Source organism: Falco biarmicus, chromosome 10 (assembly GCF_023638135.1).
Source record: "Falco biarmicus isolate bFalBia1 chromosome 10, bFalBia1.pri, whole genome shotgun sequence".
NCBI classification, from domain to species: Eukaryota; Metazoa; Chordata; class Aves; order Falconiformes; family Falconidae; genus Falco; species Falco biarmicus.
In genome coordinates this window covers 35,166,869-35,185,983 of record NC_079297.1, presented here as the reverse complement: position 1 = coordinate 35,185,983, position 19,115 = coordinate 35,166,869, and the positions used below count along the sequence as shown (strand labels likewise).

Sequence of the window (19,115 nt, the reverse complement as noted above, 5' to 3'; positions counted from 1 at the left end):
AACTTCTGCCCCATCTTACATGTTGGGTCCTCCAGACAGTACCTTCTGATATTTCAGCTTTTAATGAGCCAGAAACACATACCCCAAAAATTTAGGAAATACTTCAGTTGACTTATGGTAACTTGAAAAAGAACTTTTCTTCTCTTTTAAAACTCAGGCTCATCAAGACAGCACATGAATAAGTACAAAATCCATGTTTTTTGAAGTGTGCTTTTAATCATTCAGAGAAAATAAGCTGATTATAAAAGGACCCTAAAGGTTATATTCTTGCAAGTGCACAAAACTGTGTTCTTATTTTGTGCACAAATAAATAGAACACTGTTAAAAATAATCAGAGAACAAACAGGATAAAGTAACAGGAACAGTGAAAAGTTCCAAAGTAGTCAAGGAAGATGAGACTGGTGCATAGTCCTTTTAGGTGACTGCCGCTAGGTTTTTTCCCCTTCATTTTGATGTCAAGCTGATGGCCCTCTTGATACGGTTCAGAGTGCTTGCCTTGTCATTTTCTTCTGTGCTCTGCGACTCGCTGGACTGTGAGCTGCTGCATTCAGTCTCTTGACAGCTGCAGCTTTCCACGTATATATACTTATGTGAAATGGAATGCCCAGTGGGGCATTTCAGTTCCACTTCCCTCACAGAAGTCCTTGATTCCTTGCAGCAGGAACAGCTGTGGTCCATAGAATTGGCCTCAGCAGAGTATCTGTTAACATGGAAAATGGCAACATTACTCTGTGCCAGAAGCCAGCATATAGAGGAAAGGGTGAACTTAGGTACAGAACTCTTGTGAAAAGTTTGGAATAGCATGTCCAAGAGCCACAGTTGTAGCTAATCTGACACATCAGTCGTTATAACAACATGCTTTTAAAATGCATTGCATTTGCTGAGATTTCTCTGTGATAGAACAATCAGTATTGAAGTCCTAGTAAAAAAGCCCAGTGAGTTCTAGGGGCTCAGCTACCTTAGATTCCTCTCATCATCCCAGTGCTGATGGATGTTAAATACACCATACCAACAATTAAGGGCAGACAGAGCCCTGACACAAATAAGAAAACTGATTAGACAAGTGGCTACAATGCCATCTTCAAAACTGGCTACAAGGGCTACAGTTGCATCACGTGAATCAAAATCAGGCAGTGTTAAGAGAAAGGGGAAGCAGCAGCTCTTTCTGTTGCTACCTCACAGCAAGGTATTTTTTGGAGCCTTGCGTTCATCAGTTTCTCAAGCACCATTCCTAACCTGCAGAATCTCTCAACATGAGGCTACAAACTGTGTCAAGAGCCATCTTTTCCTTGTATTTGTGTGCAGAGGTAACCACAGCAAGACTCTTAAAATCATAAGGTATTACAAAATACTAATGAACCCCCTGGCCAATCGGGGTTCAATCTGAGACTAAAGATCAGTTTCCTCCCATGTAGGATGCCCTTTGGCATACTCAGTGATAGGCAGCAAATTACAGTTTCTTTGGGGAGTTAGAGTTATGTTTTTACAGTGTTTTAATGGCTCAGTACCAGGTGTCCTACCAGCCACTTTCTTACAGATTCTCTCATTTCAGAGGAAAATGTACAGTGAAACTACTCTGCTAACACCACCCCTAAAGCATTTGTTTTCTGATTTCTTTCCTGTATAAAATTGCCCGTGTTTGAATCTTCCTTTAAAAGATGTATGTGTATTTCATTTTATATGTTAATTATTGAGAAGCAGCTTTTCAGCTTATGAGCATCAGGTCTGGCTGCTCTCTGAGCTCATTACAGGAAGTAATCCATGTTCTTTTGTGATAATTTCTAGCCAAGGTGGCCTGACACAAATGACAGACAAGCCAGTTCTTAATGGATGAATAAATCTTACCATAGCTGTCTGAATCCCAAGGCAATTTAATACACTTTTCTACTTTGTAATAAGATGAATCAACTGTTCAATCAGAGGTTTCATGATTTTGTGCTCATGATTTAGGGAGCTGACAGTTTCAGGTCTCCTACTACTCCATAGCCTACCTATTTATTGTTCCTTTTATATAAACAAGCTCCGTGCCAGTAGAATTCAAATCTTATTGTCTGATCAGTTTACTTACAGTGAGAAGGTTCCACATGTTCCTTCACATTCAGTCATAACAACTCTGTTCACAGAACGGCAGCCCTTATAGAGGATAAAGTCTTTTCTTTGATGGACAGCACACGGTGCAGGACTATCCAGAGGTGCACCTATAGAGAAAGATCATAAAAAACTTTCACTGAAAGTAGCTCCAGAAGTTCCTTGCAGAACTCTCAGGGCTTCACTAGGGCAATCAAAAGAAGTGTCTTAAGTGGTCTTTCTGCTTCACTTTAAACTTTCCCAGAGAGATCAGTCAATGCTTGGAATAACAAACAAATATAGGAGAACCTATTTAAATACAAACATATCAACCTCTATGGCTGGAAAATGGGCTGATTTAAGAGGAAAATTGATTCTCTGTATTGTTGATTCAGGTACACTGGCATACTTACAAGTTTTGCAACAGCCGTTAGGTAAGAATGTAATAGTTCCCTAAAAGAACAAAGAAATAGGAAATAAACATTATTTTCTTTCCCTGTATTACAGAGACTTTTAGGCCAATAACTGAGGAGAGCAATTCCTCAATGGCTGGAAATAACCAGTGAAAACTGTAGCATTGGTGCGAATAAACAAAGATAATGGTCTCTTCCAGACTTGAAATCTATTAATTTACAAAGGATTGTGGAAATAAAGATAAATGCTTTGTAGGAAGTCTACAGTTAACATCATGAAATTTTCCCTCAGAAACAATTCCAAAAAATGTTTTCTTAAACACTTCTCTATTTGAATAGGGAGTATGCATGGTGTTACTGGCAGCCTACTGACTGAATAGCTTGTGTTTCTGTAAGATTCAAGAAAACATGGTTCTTGTTCAGAGAGGACCCCGCAGAAAGCAGTCAGCAAGGACTTTGTACCTCAGTGCTGACCAGCGTTTTGGCGACTGAGAGACAGCTGCCAGCTATAAGCCTTGAACTCTTACTCAGGTATCTTATTTTATACACTCTAGAGGTCTGCATGGATGCAGCAGAAACTTTTGTCCTTGGGACTGAGCAACTTTGGTGAAAGGTTGTCAGAGCTTAATTTGACTTTTGTTGCTAGTTAGGTGGCTGAACTAAACTGAAGTAATCTATGCATTGAGTAAAAGGTAAGTTTTCCATATTTACTTACAGGTTTGCAGCTTTTCTCACTGAATGCTGGGCAGGTAATCTCAGATGTGGAGGAGATAAGCTGGTTGTGGACATTTACACAGCTATAAATGGTGCAGTTGTTGTAAGGATCACTTTTAAACTCTCCAGGCTGCAAGTGAAATACAAAATTTAATAAGAAAAGCTGAAGGGAGCTCAGACCAAAATTTTCCTGCCCTCTGACAATGACTTTCCTCCTGTTTACTAATGAATTATTTTTAGGTTAACAGTAGTTTTGGATAAATATTATTACATGTATTGCAATATGCCATATGTGGAGAGAATCTTCAGTTTTACATGGGATTTCCCTTGTAAAAGAAAAATCCCTCTGAAGTATTAGGGTACATTAGAGTTATTAACGAAATCATCAGTGCCAATGGATTTTGCCTAAGGAAAGCTAAACTGTTATACGGTAATTAAGAACAATCCTAAACTTCCACCCTACAGAGGCAATAAAATTGTTTCATACTCAGGCTTTACTAGTGATTTTCAGTACACAGAAATCCAGTAATATAGAAAAGCCCAAGCCTGCAGACACTGCAAGAAAACCCCTTCCAATGGTATTGGATTTGTCATTCCAGGAAGTTTCTCCCAGAAAATTTGATTTCATGTGCCCTTCCTTCAGGCCAAAACATTGTAGATCAGCTTTGCTTTAGGTAAGCCTCTGACCTTTCAGGTGCAAACTTACACTAAGCCTCATCTCTGACAAGATGATGTTCCCGCTCTGGAAGAGGAACTTTACAAATTAGGTAGAGACATAAAATGTAGAGCATACTTACACTCAAGACAAGATCAAAATTGTTTCCTGTATGTATAACACACTTGGTCTGCACACATCTTCCACAACATTCACCTTTCACTGGCTGAAGTTCATATCCCTAGATATTAATTAAAAATGAAATCACTATGATGGATGCATTTTTGAGAAATAAATGAAGACATACTAACCCATTAATTGATTATGCTTTGAAGTGCGCTCTACAGATTTGTGCCCTTCTATGCTCCAACCCAACAGAAGACAAGTAATAAAAGACGGCTATAGATGGAATAAATTAAAGCACTATATTAAATATGCCTAATAATTAAATATCACTCTATTAAGTGCTCTGCAGAAATTTCCCAGCTAATCTTCCCAATGTGAAATGAATACTGTAAGATACACAGTCAACTTCAGGACAGTTGGTATCCATGCTGGAGTTGGACTCCAGATTTCTGCTCACTGGCCTTTGATTATACCACTCATTGATCAAACTGCTTTTCACATACATGGGTATTTTGAGGTGGGTTTTGTTCGTTTTAAGTTTGTCACTTACTGGTTCACAATATGTGTTGCATGGAATATGTTCGCATGAGATGATATTCAGTTGGTTGCTGACGTTAACTTTGTCAGTGCATAAACAATTCTGACACTTATCAACAAAGACTGATGAATTTGGCTATAAATTTTAAGAAAAAAAAGGTTTATATGTTAATAAGATATGGCATGGTGGCATACATTTCTTAACTTCCAAAATAATCTCTAAAACAAGCAATGGAAAAGGAAACAATCATAAAGACTATTGGATAGTTATTTGGCTAGCCCTTTATGAAGACATTTTTAAAATAGTGAATTTAATTTAATATGTGTCTTTACTGAAGTCCTATACAGCATTGATAAACTCAGATATTAAAAGGACAGGTGTCATACCAGTATCTGCAATAAAGCAATTACTAGACCCAATAGAATTTATTAGTAATCTAATTCTGTTTAGAAGCATACTTATTTACAAATGTTTTCATTTTTGAAGGCAGAGTCTTAAAACTGTAATAACGTCCTGACAGTAAATGTGGACTGACTTTTTAAAATTTATGCACACTTAACTCTAAAAACAAATGTCTCTCTGATACTGACATACAAGCAACTCTTCATTCTCTTTCATACACAAAAACCTTTTCTGAAAAGATTTAGGCTTTGTGAAATTGATGAACCCCTGACAGGAATTTGAAAACTTCTAAAGCATTGATTGTGCTAGATAAACCTCCTCATAGCACTTCTGATAAACCATACAAAGTGATCTTTTAAGCATTTTCAGAAGACTGTTGAAATAGGAACTTACCAAGAACTCAGCATTCTGATGTACACAAACCCTCTTGGGAACTGTTAAGAAGCAAGGATTAGGTGGTTACACAGGGGGAAAAACCTACCAGTCTTCACCCCACTCTAGTCAAACTCATTTCTTCCACAATGAATCATAATGCATATGATCAAATACATTGGTTATTCCCCATTTCTCATAGCAGATATGACATACATAAAGTATAAGAACTAATACTGCATGTGCAAAAAGGGAGGAAGATTTGTCCCAATACACATGGTCCAGTTCATAGCCAAGAACGTCCACTTAACGGGTATAAGTAGTTCCTTGTTTTAGTTACCAAGAACAAAGCATACTTTGTAAACCTGCCTTCTACTGGGGATGCTTACAGGGACATTTTGCTAGATTAAACTAAGACCACACTCCCGTTTAATTCTATAGCTGTTCTTACATGTACTTACAACCAGGAAAATTGAACTTGAGCCACCTGAGCTATTTCTGATTTCACAGTTGTTCGTCATAACCATAGCAGTAGTGACCAGTGCTAATAGTAAACAATTTGTAGGATTTTGCTGTATTTATTACTTCTTTCAATAGGCTATTTCATACAGTCTTACTAAGTGTGATGCTAAATTACATGCTATATAATACTAATCATTAGAACGTATTTCCAAGGGACTTACCACACTGGTACACAGGACAGCACTGACCACTGGGAATATGAGAATGAACTTCAAATCCCAGTGTACACTTGGGGGCTTTACTTGTGCACAAGCTTGTATTGCATTCTGGAAAAAAAAAAAAAAAAAAAAAGGAGTAAGGCAGAAAGTAAACTAAATCACAGCTACTGGAAACAGGCATCCATTAAAGCATTTAGAATAGACTTTCCACTGCTAGGAAACAGCCCAGATCCTCCCAAAGAAACAAATTGCAGAAAAAGAACACGTTTTTTCCTACTAAATCCAGGCACTGGACTGGGGGAAATGCACTAGTTTATGAGACTTTTTCTACTAGGTAATTACCAAGAGTTAAAAAAGTTTCACAATTCTTTGCAGAGAAGTAGTGGACAACTGCTACTCTCTCCAAGGCTGCAGGTAGCTGCTGCAAAATTAAAACCCCCATATAACTCCATAATCTACCTGCATGTTACTTGAGTATAAATTCATTTATGTGGGGTCATTGCAATATTAAAACGTATTTTCCCTAACATTGCATAAGTTGATTTTAAAAAACATGAGGAAAGACACTGTTTTGTGACTCCCTGCTGTGGGTCTCTGGTGCTAAACTAGTTCATTTCTCTTTTCCTTTCTATTACTAAAAGGTACAGAAAGACTAGAAACAAAAGGATAAACTCACTGCATGTGACAATGGGGCAGCAGGAGTCTTCAGAATTTACTTCGTTGACCTCATAGAAGCCTTCTCCATCACAGCTGGTCTTATTTTGTTTAGCACATTCATGAGGCTCACATACAATGCCATTTTCGCCTTCCAGGCAAATACAGTCCTGACAGTCTACTGTAAACCTTTCCCCAAACTGTCATTAAAGAAAATAAAGTGTGTGATTGCATGGTTACAAATTAAAAAAAAAAAAAAAACAGAGATAAAAACAGGAATGAAAGGTTGGGAGATCACAAAACAAGACTACACCCTTGTCTCCCCATCCCCAGCCTCCATTTGAAATACAAAAGCATATGGCAGCATACCTCTCTGGGTATCTTATCCACTCCAACACAGCCTGTGAAAATATCAGAACAAATTTCTATTACCACTCATATAACAGCAGAAGTACTGCATACAGTCAGATCTATATTGCATGCATGAAAAGGAAATAACAAAGAAAACGTGCATGCATCCAAGTGAAGCAGTAAAACTCACCACAGGTTTTCACACAGACATCCACACCAGAGTCATACAGCATTGTTCCATTAGGACAGAAACAGCCTTCCACACGTTTAGATGAAGTTTCGTTTTGTTGGCTGTGTGAGACAAAATGTTCAGAGGAACACCATTATTATCATAGGCATGCAGAGAAGGATTATGCCAAATAACCTTTCACTGAAGATACAGTGGCAAATGATCTGCACATTTTCTATTTAGTTATTGTCAGTGTTCATGTTTGGTATTGCCAAATGGCATAAACCGTACAGACACACAGACTTAGGATCAAGAGGAAAATGGTACCAAATTTGACAGACAGATTAAGACATGACAGGAGGTTGATTTCTCCTATCCACCTATGCATTAGATATGACTGAACAGTTGTAGAAGTTGTAACTAACAGTGAAGGGATTATTTACCTTGATTTGCAGGTTATCTCTTTAATAGGACCACATGCTCTGTATTCTTTACCTGAGGGGCATTTATAAGCTGGAATGGGAGAATAAAAAGGAGGAAGAGCTCAGTAACAGTATGATGTAAAAGCCCTATGACCTTACGCCAAGTAATTAAACACTGACTACTCATTTTCCTATACATCACTGACAACCTTGAGAAGCAAAGAGAAAAAAAACAACAGGTATCAGTCTCTGAATGGAGTTTTTTTATGCAGCTTAGCCATGGACATATAGCGTTAAGGAGATAAAACCATGTTTTTATGTATGCCAGCAAAACAAACTGCCTATGTACAAAAAAGTATCTACTGATATAGATGTTTCTGATACAGTCAATAGATGTATATTTTTGCAGGCTCATTTATCATTTCCACTGTTAAAAATATTACTGGTAAATTACTTAAGGAGAGCAGCTGGTGTGATTTATTGGTGTCTTCATTGCACGGAAAGTAATACGACTTAGCATTAGGATATTATTGCCAAAACAGTTCCATATAAGCTTCCCTAATTCTTCAAGATAAATGGCCAAATACTTACAGCAAACACCATTGGTATGATTTCTCCAGTCAATGCATACACTTTGATCAGCACAGACAGCAGCATAGGTTTGCAGACTTGAGCATTCCAGGTCTAAGTTGGGAAGTACACAACTATCAAAAACACAGGCTGCATAGTATTTTTCAGGCTGGACAAAGCCATGGCATGGCTCAAACACACTAGAAACAGAAACATTTATCATTATCAGTTACTGCATAATCCATGAATTCTTCAGTGTGCTTAAAATTATAATGTGGCAACAGTGGTGCTAGGAGATGTGAACAAGGGCTATTACTGAGACATTACAAGAGCACTTGAGCAGTTACCTAGATTGTAACCTTTCAACACATCTTAAAGTTTTCTCCCCTCACCTACAGAACACTCAGGCACCAATAATTTCTGTCCAGGAGCTACATGAATATTACTAGTATAACCATGAACTACTTTGCTACTTTTCAATTCTGACATGACATTCTAAAAATTAAGATCTCTGATTTCAGTTGGACTCTGTTTTCTGCTAAGTGAGGGTATAAAAAGGCAAGAGCATAGGACAGTGGTGGACAGAGAGTGTAGGAGAACATGAGAACATCAAGAAAGGCTAACGTAGCAGCCAGAGGGTTGGAAGCAAACTATCAGCAAAAAAATGACATCTAGTAGCAGCAAAAGGAATAGAAGCAACCCACAAAGCTACAAGAAATAGAGCAATAGTTAGAAACACTTTTGATTGAGAAATGAATCCTAAAATTGCCACTTAATTTGAAGATCAAAGGCTTATAAACACCAGAGCAATGTCTACCTTCCCAAAAGAAGCTCACAGATGGAAGATTCTTTGCAAGGCTGCACTGGGGCTGTGCCAGGTACTTTTGTAGGAGATAGGCCTGGAGAGCACTGTGGTTTGGAGGGATCAACCACTTGCCAATGATCTGCCATGGTTTCACAGTTTTCTGCAACGTTTCCGTTTGGCAACATGCAGTCATCTGCTGTGTTGTTATTGCAAGTGCCTAAAATTGGTAAGGGGAGAGAGAATTCACTCACAGATTTGTCATCAAGTTCCATTCATCTTTGTGGCAGGGCTGTCATTTAGCTGTTTGTGGTTTTCTAAGAGTACAAAAATTACAACAGTAAGCCTTACCACACTGTCCTTGAGTGTTGTTGCCAAACAGGCTGTAGGGCATTCTGATAGAAAAGGACAAGCCATTGTAGGTCACATTCATTTTTAGTTCAGGAATTTCCACCACACGATTTATGCCTGACTCGTAGATGCTCAAGCCAAACTTCTTATAAGGCAAAGACACTACCTGTTTGTTTACTGTCACCTGTTAATTAAAAGAAAACAGAAAAGAGACATGTATTTAGTTTGACTGTAGAAAACTGACCATTCCTTTGCACTGGTGATAAAATGTAAAGGCAAATAATGTGCTTTTAGTTTGTAACAATTGTCCCCGTGTTTCAGTTTACATTACTGGAAAGCCAAACTTCTCTTCTCTGAGCCAAAGAAAAGGCCTATCAGCCACTGATAAACTAGGCTCAAATTCAGTGTTTAAATCAGCTAAATTCTAATACTCAACAGATTTATTATAGTCACTATGGTGTTGAGGACACTGCATGGAAGTGCAATATAAAATTATCCTAAATTCCCAGTGCATGAAGTTTTAACTTTCGTGGCATAAAGAGAACACGCTTGTAGGAAAGTTAAATTAAATAAATAAGCCAAAATTTTTATTATTTATTTAAACACGGTAGCTATTATATACCTATGAAACTAACCCTACTACTTTTACTCAGCAATGGTAGATGTCCTTACTTTGGAGGGAAAAAAAGGAGTCTAAATGTTGCAAATTTTCAACAATATGCTGCAATCTAACTTGTAACATTCCCACACAGTAATGCATGAAAATAAACCAAACAAACCCCACAAACAAAAGCCTAAAACCAAATGCTTCTCACCCAGTTTTGAAGCCCCAAAGCCGGGACATGACGTTTATCCATGAAATAAACACACAAAAGCCCCTATTCTGAAGAACTGAAAAGGTGACCCCAATCAAAGCTAGTATATGATACTTTTTAAGAATACTTAAGCCCATTACTTTATTGTTACATCTAGTTTATGCTGTATCCTCCCATTCAACATTTATTCTTTTCCTTTGTTACACTAATTATAAATTAATCATTTCATATCCTTAACTCTTAGAAATTTGTCTACACTAGTGTATTTAGGAGAGATAAGGCAATGCAAATATTTGAGATACAAAAGGTAAAAAGTTGTAGAAAATTTCCCCATATTCAGCAGCAAAAAAGCAGTCCTTCAAAGCAGATCTATTTTATAATCCAAATTGGTACTAAATCTAAAGCACAGAATCCTCTTTCATTTTTTCCCTAACATTGTGAATACAATTATCAGGTTGACACTGTTAATATTTTAATCAAGAATTCGAAGGTAATATTTTCCAATACCTCTACTTGCAAAGTATTTGGTTTGACTGTTGCTATGCGCACTTCCTGAGTCTCGTGTCTCACAATGAGTGTTCGAGGACAGGAGACTACATCCCGTGTATCACAATGGTAATTATCAATGTAGACACCAAAGTTGTCAACTTTCTTAGATATCTCTTCCACAAGGACGTATGTACAATTCCCCTGATAGCTGTAGTACAGTCCATCAAAAGTCATGTAATGTGGGTCTCCCCAGCCAGTGCAGTAGCCTGCGAAAACATACAGCTAGGTTAGCTTCTTCCAGCAACATACAGAATCGGAGCAGACTACAAAGTCAATAGGAGTAGGAATCATCTCATCCAACTTCAATCATTTAAATTTTTAAAGCATGTATGTCAATGAATGAGATTATTATCTAAAATTCATCAATAATAGAGGAAAACCAGGCACTTTCAGGGCACAGTTCATGCAACATTTCTGAAAGACAACTGAAAATAGGACTAACTGCACCCTAGATATACCTTAACCGATACTGATACTCTAAACAAGTAACTTACACGTAGGCTTCCAGCCTATAGATGTCTGCATGTGGACATTTAAACCCTGCCTTGGGAGACCGATTTATTCTACTAACACAATAGTTATGTGGATATTATGGCAAATTAAGCAAAAGCCCCCTGTTAGCTAAAGAGAATAAATGAAACACTCCAAACAGACCAACACTAGAAATCTGAGGGTCACAGCCTTGTGCAATACTTGTCCCATGATAAATATTGTTGCTCTTGACATTAGTATTATTCCCACAACAGATAAAATATTCAACAAAATATATACTTACAATCACACTCCCAGTGCCAACAGCATCCATCCTTATCAAGAACTTGCACAGGAGAAAGCCCATTGGCACATGTAGGTTTAGGAGGTGGCTCACAGATTATGGGAACCACCTGGACTATATCATCTTCTATACATATTGCCTTAATGCACTCACAGAGCCACCACGACTCACCTGGCTGTGTTTGGAAAGGGAGGGGGGGTGGGGTGGAGAGAGAGAAACCTTATGAAGCAGTCAGACTGACAACAGTTATGCCTGAATATCTTTTGCAGAGTTTTAAAATGCCATACGTTTATTGACAATTTCCTCCCCACCCCAAGTCTGAAAATGGGAAGAAGTACAGCATTCAGCACCATCAAGGTCTGCAAGATGAGCTAGAACTACTGATAGCTGCTAAGTGAAAAGCATTACTTATAAAAGTCAAGCCAGTAACCTGAAGGTTTTTTCCTAAAAAAAAAGTTTAAAAAAATTGTGTTTTTTAGTTTCAGCTAAGTTAGATGTCTGATCTAATCTCATCACCTACACTCCCTTTCTAATCAACGGTGAATGACACTGATCAGTAACAGTGAACAACATATGATGAATCTCCTTCCATGAATACTGAGAACAGATTAACAGCTAAAGCTACAGTGAACACTGGCTATCTGGGGAGTAATGCCTAAGGTGATTACATACAGGCATTGTGACTGTATGCATTTTTTCTGTCTTCCATGTATATCTTTTATCCCTATATCCCATGTATAACTTGCCATGTATAACTTTTATCCCTGCAGATCTACTGAGCAAGTTGGTAGACATCTAAGCTGTGAGGAGGCTTTAGAAATGTACAATACATTAGCTTGTTTATGTCAGAGGTGAAAGGTTCCAAAAACTTCAGAAACCTCAGTCATAATTCATGAGTATTTGGATGCGTTGATCTGTTTCACAGTCCTCTCCTGAAACCAGACAATGACCAAGCAAGACTCAACACAAATTTAGACTAGTTCAGCCCTGTGGTTTCACGTTGGGCTGCACTGTAAACACAAAAACAACTTTCCCCCACTCTGAACATATTGAAAAAAAGAAACAGAAAAAATAGGGTAGCACCACTTAGTTAGCTCTGCATCAAAGCCATCCTACAGTAACAAGAAACACTGAGTTGTGACACAACTCCTTGAAAAAAGCCTTTCTGAAATTATCCCTGAAGAACTATTCGCAGTATATAAGCTAACAAGCACCATACTATTGGAAGCCATGATGATACCCAAGAAAACCGAATGAAATAGAATGGAATGATACTTCCTTTTCTGTACAGATTAATACCTACTCTGTTACCTGCCAACATCGAAATTATGTGTCTAGTCTCCACCCAAACAAAATGCTAAAACCTCAAAAAAATCTACTCACTGCATAAGATTCATTAGGGAAAATAGAACAATTTCTTCCAGGAGTGGCTGATGGTAGACTTGTAGCGGAACTTGAAGCACTGGCTGGAGTAACTGTACTGTATGTAGAACTTCCTGCAATAGTGACTGCACTCGATGTTTCAGTTGGCCAGGAAGTACTAGTTGAGCCAGGGGAAACAATTTCAGTGGCAGTGGTGGTAGTAGTTCCAGCAATACTGGTAAAACTACTAGAGGTGGTCCCTGAAGTAGTGGTAAAAGATTCTGTTGGAGTTGTACCAGAGGTGGTAACTGACACAGGGGTTGTTGAAACGGAAGGTGGCAACACCGTAGTACCGGTTATAGGCTCTTGGGAGAATGGTCCCGATGTTGTGATGCTGGCAGTGGCAGTCGGAGGTGCTGTTGGAGGGCTCCCAGTGCCGGTGGTCGTGGTCTCCTGGGTAGGCCTTTCCGTTAAAATTGTGGTGCTCTCAAGAGGCGGTCCTGAGGGTGTGGGGCCTGAAGGGGTGATTCTGGTGGTCGACCCTGTCTCCGTGACTCCAGAGGTGGTGGCTGTCACTGGGGTTGTTGAAACTGATGGTGGCAACACAGTAGTGCTGGCTGTAGGCCCTGGGGACGGCGGTGCTGTGGTTGTGGTGCTGGCAGTGGCAGTCGGAGGTGCTGTTGGAGGGCTCCCAGTGCCGGTGGTCGTGGTCTCCTGGGTAGGCCTTTCCGTTAAAATTGTGGTGCTCTCAAGAGGCGGTCCTGAGGGTGTGGGGCCTGAAGGGGTGATTCTGGTGGTCGACCCTGTCTCCGTGACTCCAGAGGTGGTGACTGTCACTGGGGTTGTTGAAACGGAAGGTGGCCACACAGTAGTGCTGGCTGTAGGCCCTGGGGACGGCGGTGCTGTGGTTGTGGTGCTGGCAGTGGCAGTCGGAGGTGCTGTTGGAGGGCTCCCAGTGCCGGTGGTCGTGGTCTCCTGGGTAGGCCTTTCCGTTAAAATTGTGGTGCTCTCAAGAGGCGGTCCTGAGGGTGTGGGGCCTGAAGGGGTGACTCTGGTGGTCGACCCTGTCTCCGTGACTCCAGAGGTGGTGACTGTCACTGGGGTTGTTGAAACGGAAGGTGGCAACACAGTAGTGCTGGCTGTAGGCCCTGGGGACGGCGGTGCTGTGGTTGTGGTGCTGGCAGTGGCAGTCGGAGGTGCTGTTGGAGGGCTCCCAGTGCCGGTGGTCGTGGTCTCCTGGGTAGGCCTTTCCGTTAAAATTGTGGTGCTCTCAAGAGGCGGTCCTGAGGGTGTGGGGCCTGAAGGGGTGACTCTGGTGGTCGACCCTGTCTCCGTGACTCCAGAGGTGGTGACTGTCACTGGGGTTGTTGAAACGGAAGGTGGCAACACAGTAGTGCTGGCTGTAGGCCCTGGGGACGGCGGTGCTGTGGTTGTGGTGCTGGCAGTGGCAGTCGGAGGTGCTGTTGGAGGGCTCCCAGTGCCGGTGGTCGTGGTCTCCTGGGTAGGCCTTTCCGTTAAAATTGTGGTGCTCTCAAGAGGCGGTCCTGAGGGTGTGGGGCCTGAAGGGGTGATTCTGGTGGTCGACCCTGTCTCCGTGACTCCAGAGGTGGTGACTGTCACTGGGGTTGTTGAAACGGAAGGTGGCAACACAGTAGTGCTGGCTGTAGGCCCTGGGGATGGCGGTGCTGTGGTTGTGGTGCTGGCAGTGGCAGTCGGAGGTGCTGTTGGAGGGCTCCCAGTGCCGGTGGTCGTGGTCTCCTGGGTAGGCCTTTCCGTTAAAATTGTGGTGCTCTCAAGAGGCGGTCCTGAGGGTGTGGGGCCTGAAGGGGTGATTCTGGTGGTCGACCCTGTCTCCGTGACTCCAGAGGTGGTGACTGTCACTGGGGTTGTTGAAACGGAAGGTGGCAACACAGTAGTGCTGGCTGTAGGCCCTGGGGACGGCGGTGCTGTGGTTGTGGTGCTGGCAGTGGCAGTCGGAGGTGCTGTTGGAGGGCTCCCAGTGCCGGTGGTCGTGGTCTCCTGGGTAGGCCTTTCCGTTAAAATTGTGGTGCTCTCAAGAGGCGGTCCTGAGGGTGTGGGGCCTGAAGGGGTGATTCTGGTGGTCGACCCTGTCTCCGTGACTCCAGAGGTGGTGACTGTCACTGGGGTTGTTGAAACGGAAGGTGGCAACACTGTAGTACCGGTTATAGGCTCTTGGGAGAATGGTCCCGATGTTGTGATGCTGGCAGTGGCAGTCGGAGGTGCTGTTGGAGGGCTCCCAGTGCCGGTGGTCGTGGTCTCCTGCGTAGGCCTTTCCGTTAAAATTGTGGTGCTCTCAAGAGGCGGTCCTGAGGGTGTGGGGCCTGAAGGGGTGATTCTGGTGGTCGACCCTGTCTCCGTGACTCCAGAGGTGGTGACTGTCACTGGGGTTGTTGAAACGGAAGGTGGCAACACAGTAGTGCTGGCTGTAGGCCCTGGGGACGGCGGTGCTGTGGTTGTGGTGCTGGCAGTGGCAGTCGGAGGTGCTGTTGGAGGGCTCCCAGTGCCAGTGGTCGTGGTCTCCTGGGTAGGCCTTTCCGTTAAAATTGTGGTGCTCTCAAGAGGCGGTCCTGAGGGTGTGGGGCCTGAAGGGGTGATTCTGGTGGTCGACCCTGTCTCCGTGACTCCAGAGGTGGTGGCTGTCACTGGGGTTGTTGAAACTAATGGTGGCAACACAGTAGTGCTGGCTGTAGGCCCTGGGGACGGCGGTGCTGTGGTTGTGGTGCTGGCAGTGGCAGTCGGAGGTGCTGTTGGAGGGCTCCCAGTGCCGGTGGTCGTGGTCTCCTGGGTAGGCCTTTCCGTTAAAATTGTGGTGCTCTCAAGAGGCGGTCCTGAGGGTGTGGGGCCTGAAGGGGTGATTCTGGTGGTCGACCCTGTCTCCGTGACTCCAGAGGTGGTGACTGTCACTGGGGTTGTTGAAACTAATGGTGGCAACACAGTAGTGCTGGCTGTAGGCCCTGGGGACGGCGGTGCTGTGGTTGTGGTGCTGGCAGTGGCAGTCGGAGGTGCTGTTGGAGGGCTCCCAGTGCCGGTGGTCGTGGTCTCCTGGGTAGGCCTTTCCGTTAAAATTGTGGTGCTCTCAAGAGGCGGTCCTGAGGGTGTGGGGCCTGAAGGGGTGATTCTGGTGGTCGACCCTGTCTCCGTGACTCCAGAGGTGGTGACTGTCACTGGGGTTGTTGAAACGGAAGGTGGCAACACAGTAGTGCTGGCTGTAGGCCCTGGGGACGGCGGTGCTGTGGTTGTGGTGCTGGCAGTGGCAGTCGGAGGTGCTGTTGGAGGGCTCCCAGTGCCGGTGGTCGTGGTCTCCTGGGTAGGCCTTTCCGTTAAAATTGTGGTGCTCTCAAGAGGCGGTCCTGAGGGTGTGGGGCCTGAAGGGGTGACTCTGGTGGTCGACCCTGTCTCCGTGACTCCAGAGGTGGTGACTGTCACTGGGGTTGTTGAAACGGAAGGTGGCAACACAGTAGTGCTGGCTGTAGGCCCTGGGGACGGCGGTGCTGTGGTTGTGGTGCTGGCAGTGGCAGTCGGAGGTGCTGTTGGAGGGCTCCCAGTGCCAGTGGTCGTGGTCTCCTGGGTAGGCCTTTCCGTTAAAATTGTGGTGCTCTCAAGAGGCGGTCCTGAGGGTGTGGGGCCTGAAGGGGTGATTCTGGTGGTCGACCCTGTCTCCGTGACTCCAGAGGTGGTGACTGTCACTGGGGTTGTTGAAACGGAAGGTGGCAACACAGTAGTGCTGGCTGTAGGCCCTGGGGATGGCGGTGCTGTGGTTGTGGTGCTGGCAGTGGCAGTCGGAGGTGCTGTTGGAGGGCTCCCAGTGCCGGTGGTCGTGGTCTCCTGGGTAGGCCTTTCCGTTAAAATTGTGGTGCTCTCAAGAGGCGGTCCTGAGGGTGTGGGGCCTGAAGGGGTGATTCTGGTGGTCGACCCTGTCTCCGTGACTCCAGAGGTGGTGACTGTCACTGGGGTTGTTGAAACGGAAGGTGGCCACACAGTAGTGCTGGCTGTAGGCCCTGGGGACGGCGGTGCTGTGGTTGTGGTGCTGGCAGTGGCAGTCGGAGGTGCTGTTGGAGGGCTCCCAGTGCCGGTGGTCGTGGTCTCCTGGGTAGGCCTTTCCGTTAAAATTGTGGTGCTCTCAAGAGGCGGTCCTGAGGGTGTGGGGCCTGAAGGGGTGATTCTGGTGGTCGACCATGTCTCCGTGACTCCAGAGGTGGTGACTGTCACTGGGGTTGTTGATACTAATGTTGTTGACTGTTCAATAGTGGTGCTTATGGTAGATACTGTACTTGCTATTTCTGTCATAGCTGTTGGTGGTGCAGTAACTGACGGAGTAACTGCAGTAGTCGTGTTTGTTAGTGTTCCTGATTCAGATGTTGTATGCTCTTTAAGACAAGGAGAAAACACATTAATTTTTTTCATGTACACCTCTTGCATTTGTTATTAACTTAATTTTGTTTTCTAATAAGCAAATGAAATCCAACAATTTTTTTTTACTGGCTTTTGCATATGAGAGGGATTATTAATAAATCTCATACATATTCATTGGAGGTACTGATATAAACACTTTATCAATGACCAATGTCAGCTGGAACAGCTGTCTGGACTGTCAAAATTTTCTATTGCAGAGAAGAGTCTAGCAATCCTAAATCCAGGCGAATTCACTGAATTTATCAGTAAACCCTTTGATTAATTATGGATTTCTCTCATAATATATTTCTTGGGTAGACCACTCTTCCCTGTACTACTTCACATGGCATGTTCATACTAGTATTTATTATGCTTCAGAATTTTTTGATTCTACTAAAACTGAGCAGTTCCTCTAGCAATCTGTCTTCTAATCCTAACTCCCAGCCTTTTAAGACTACTTACCCACAATTTATTTTGGCATGCTAGGAACTCCGAACTCCCTTTTCTGCTTTTTCTTTCTCACATGACCAAGCCAGTTTTCATTATGGGCCCTAATGCAGGCTCCTTTAAAATAGTTTTTGATTAGCATCATAAATTGTTCAAGATACTCAGAGGCCAGACTCAGAGCCATCTCTGCTTTTACAGCATGATGTAAGAGACACATGGCATATAGAGAAGCACTGCATACATAGTAGGAATACAGTCATAATGCTGGAGTAGAAGAGTAAGATACACTGCTTCTACCCACACAATCCACACCCTAAGTCCTTCCACTAAAATTAATTCACTTTTGTGTGAGAACAGGTAAACTCCTTCATGCTCAGAAGGAAACAGAGGAACAGATGGTGTAAATGCTACAGAGGCAGATTCACTGGAACATTATAGGGTCTCACATTGCTGCCAAAATATCAGCTTGCTTCCCAACAGTGTGAGGAAAGCAAGGTGGAGAACACCACTCATGGGGATGCCAGGAGAACACGGCTGCCCTCAGCCTAGGTCTGTAGCAAGGGGCAACCCGTGGTCTGAAACCTTTCCCCAAAATCCATCAGGGAAAACCATCAAAGCTTCCTACAGGCAGCACTGCGGGTGAGTGGCAGCAATGGCCACAGAAGAAACGCAAGGGAAGAAAGGCAAGAAAGTCTGCACAGCTGCGCCCCAACAACGCCTGAACTGGCAGTGCCACAGAACCGAGCCCCACTCCCATCGCACACCGTGGGGCCCACTGAGTACGTTCTCTCCAGCTGAAGGACGAGGTCCAACAGCAGCAAAAGCAAGATCTGCCGTCAGCTCAGTTACCTGTCTAAGCTGGGCAAAGGCACCAGGAGGAGAAAAATCCTGTGTTCCTCATAATCAACAGAATGGAAACAAGAATGAGAAACATGTTTTGGACTCTCCCTCGTAAACAGAGAGCTGAGTGCAGGACCCACTCTGCTCCACTCATGTGAGACCCATCTAGTGTACTATATCTAGCTCTGGGGTCCCCAGGAATCTGTTCGAGCAGGTCCAGATAAGGCCACAAAAATGATCAGAGGGCTAGAACACCTCCCCTGTGAAGACAAGCTAAGAGAGTTTGGGGTTTTCAGCACAGAGAAGAAAAGGCTCCAGGGACAAATTATTGTAGCTTTTCAATATATAAAGGGTGGCGCTGTAAGAAAGTCACAGAGAGATATTTTACCAAGACTAGTAAAAAATAAAACCAATAAAAAAAAGGGGCAACAGTTTTAAACAGAGAGGGTAGGTTTAGGTTGAATGTATGGAAGAAATTTTTTATGACATTGGAACATAATTCCCAGAGAAGTTGTGGATGCTGAACCGTTAGAATCATCCAATGTGAGGCAGAATGGGGCTCTGAGCCACCTGAGGTAGTGAAAAATATGCCTCTGCCCACAGCAGGAGGGTTGGACTGAAAGATCTT

The 19,115-nt window shown here is 43.2% G+C and overlaps 1 protein-coding gene across 1 annotated transcript in view; it reads right to left on the bottom strand.

Annotated features, from left to right (window-relative positions):
* Nucleotides 1–208: 208 nt before the first annotated feature.
* Nucleotides 209–19,115, bottom strand: part of MUC2 (mucin 2, oligomeric mucus/gel-forming) — a 51,105-nt gene continuing 32,198 nt past the window's right edge. Inside the window, exons 34-52 of the mRNA XM_056354521.1 lie at nt 12,809–17,175; nt 11,426–11,600; nt 10,609–10,856; nt 9,287–9,470; nt 8,951–9,155; nt 8,155–8,333; nt 7,770–7,772; nt 7,585–7,654; nt 7,163–7,263; nt 6,991–7,022; nt 6,644–6,821; nt 5,971–6,075; nt 5,309–5,349; nt 4,526–4,648; nt 3,992–4,090; nt 3,196–3,324; nt 2,481–2,520; nt 2,069–2,198; nt 209–700 (exon numbers count right to left, since the gene is read on the bottom strand). Coding sequence (XP_056210496.1) covers nt 445–700; nt 2,069–2,198; nt 2,481–2,520; nt 3,196–3,324; nt 3,992–4,090; nt 4,526–4,648; nt 5,309–5,349; nt 5,971–6,075; nt 6,644–6,821; nt 6,991–7,022; nt 7,163–7,263; nt 7,585–7,654; nt 7,770–7,772; nt 8,155–8,333; nt 8,951–9,155; nt 9,287–9,470; nt 10,609–10,856; nt 11,426–11,600; nt 12,809–17,175 — 6,665 coding nt within the window. The 3' untranslated portion in view covers nt 209–444. The remainder of the gene's footprint in view (nt 701–2,068; nt 2,199–2,480; nt 2,521–3,195; nt 3,325–3,991; nt 4,091–4,525; nt 4,649–5,308; nt 5,350–5,970; nt 6,076–6,643; nt 6,822–6,990; nt 7,023–7,162; nt 7,264–7,584; nt 7,655–7,769; nt 7,773–8,154; nt 8,334–8,950; nt 9,156–9,286; nt 9,471–10,608; nt 10,857–11,425; nt 11,601–12,808; nt 17,176–19,115) is intronic.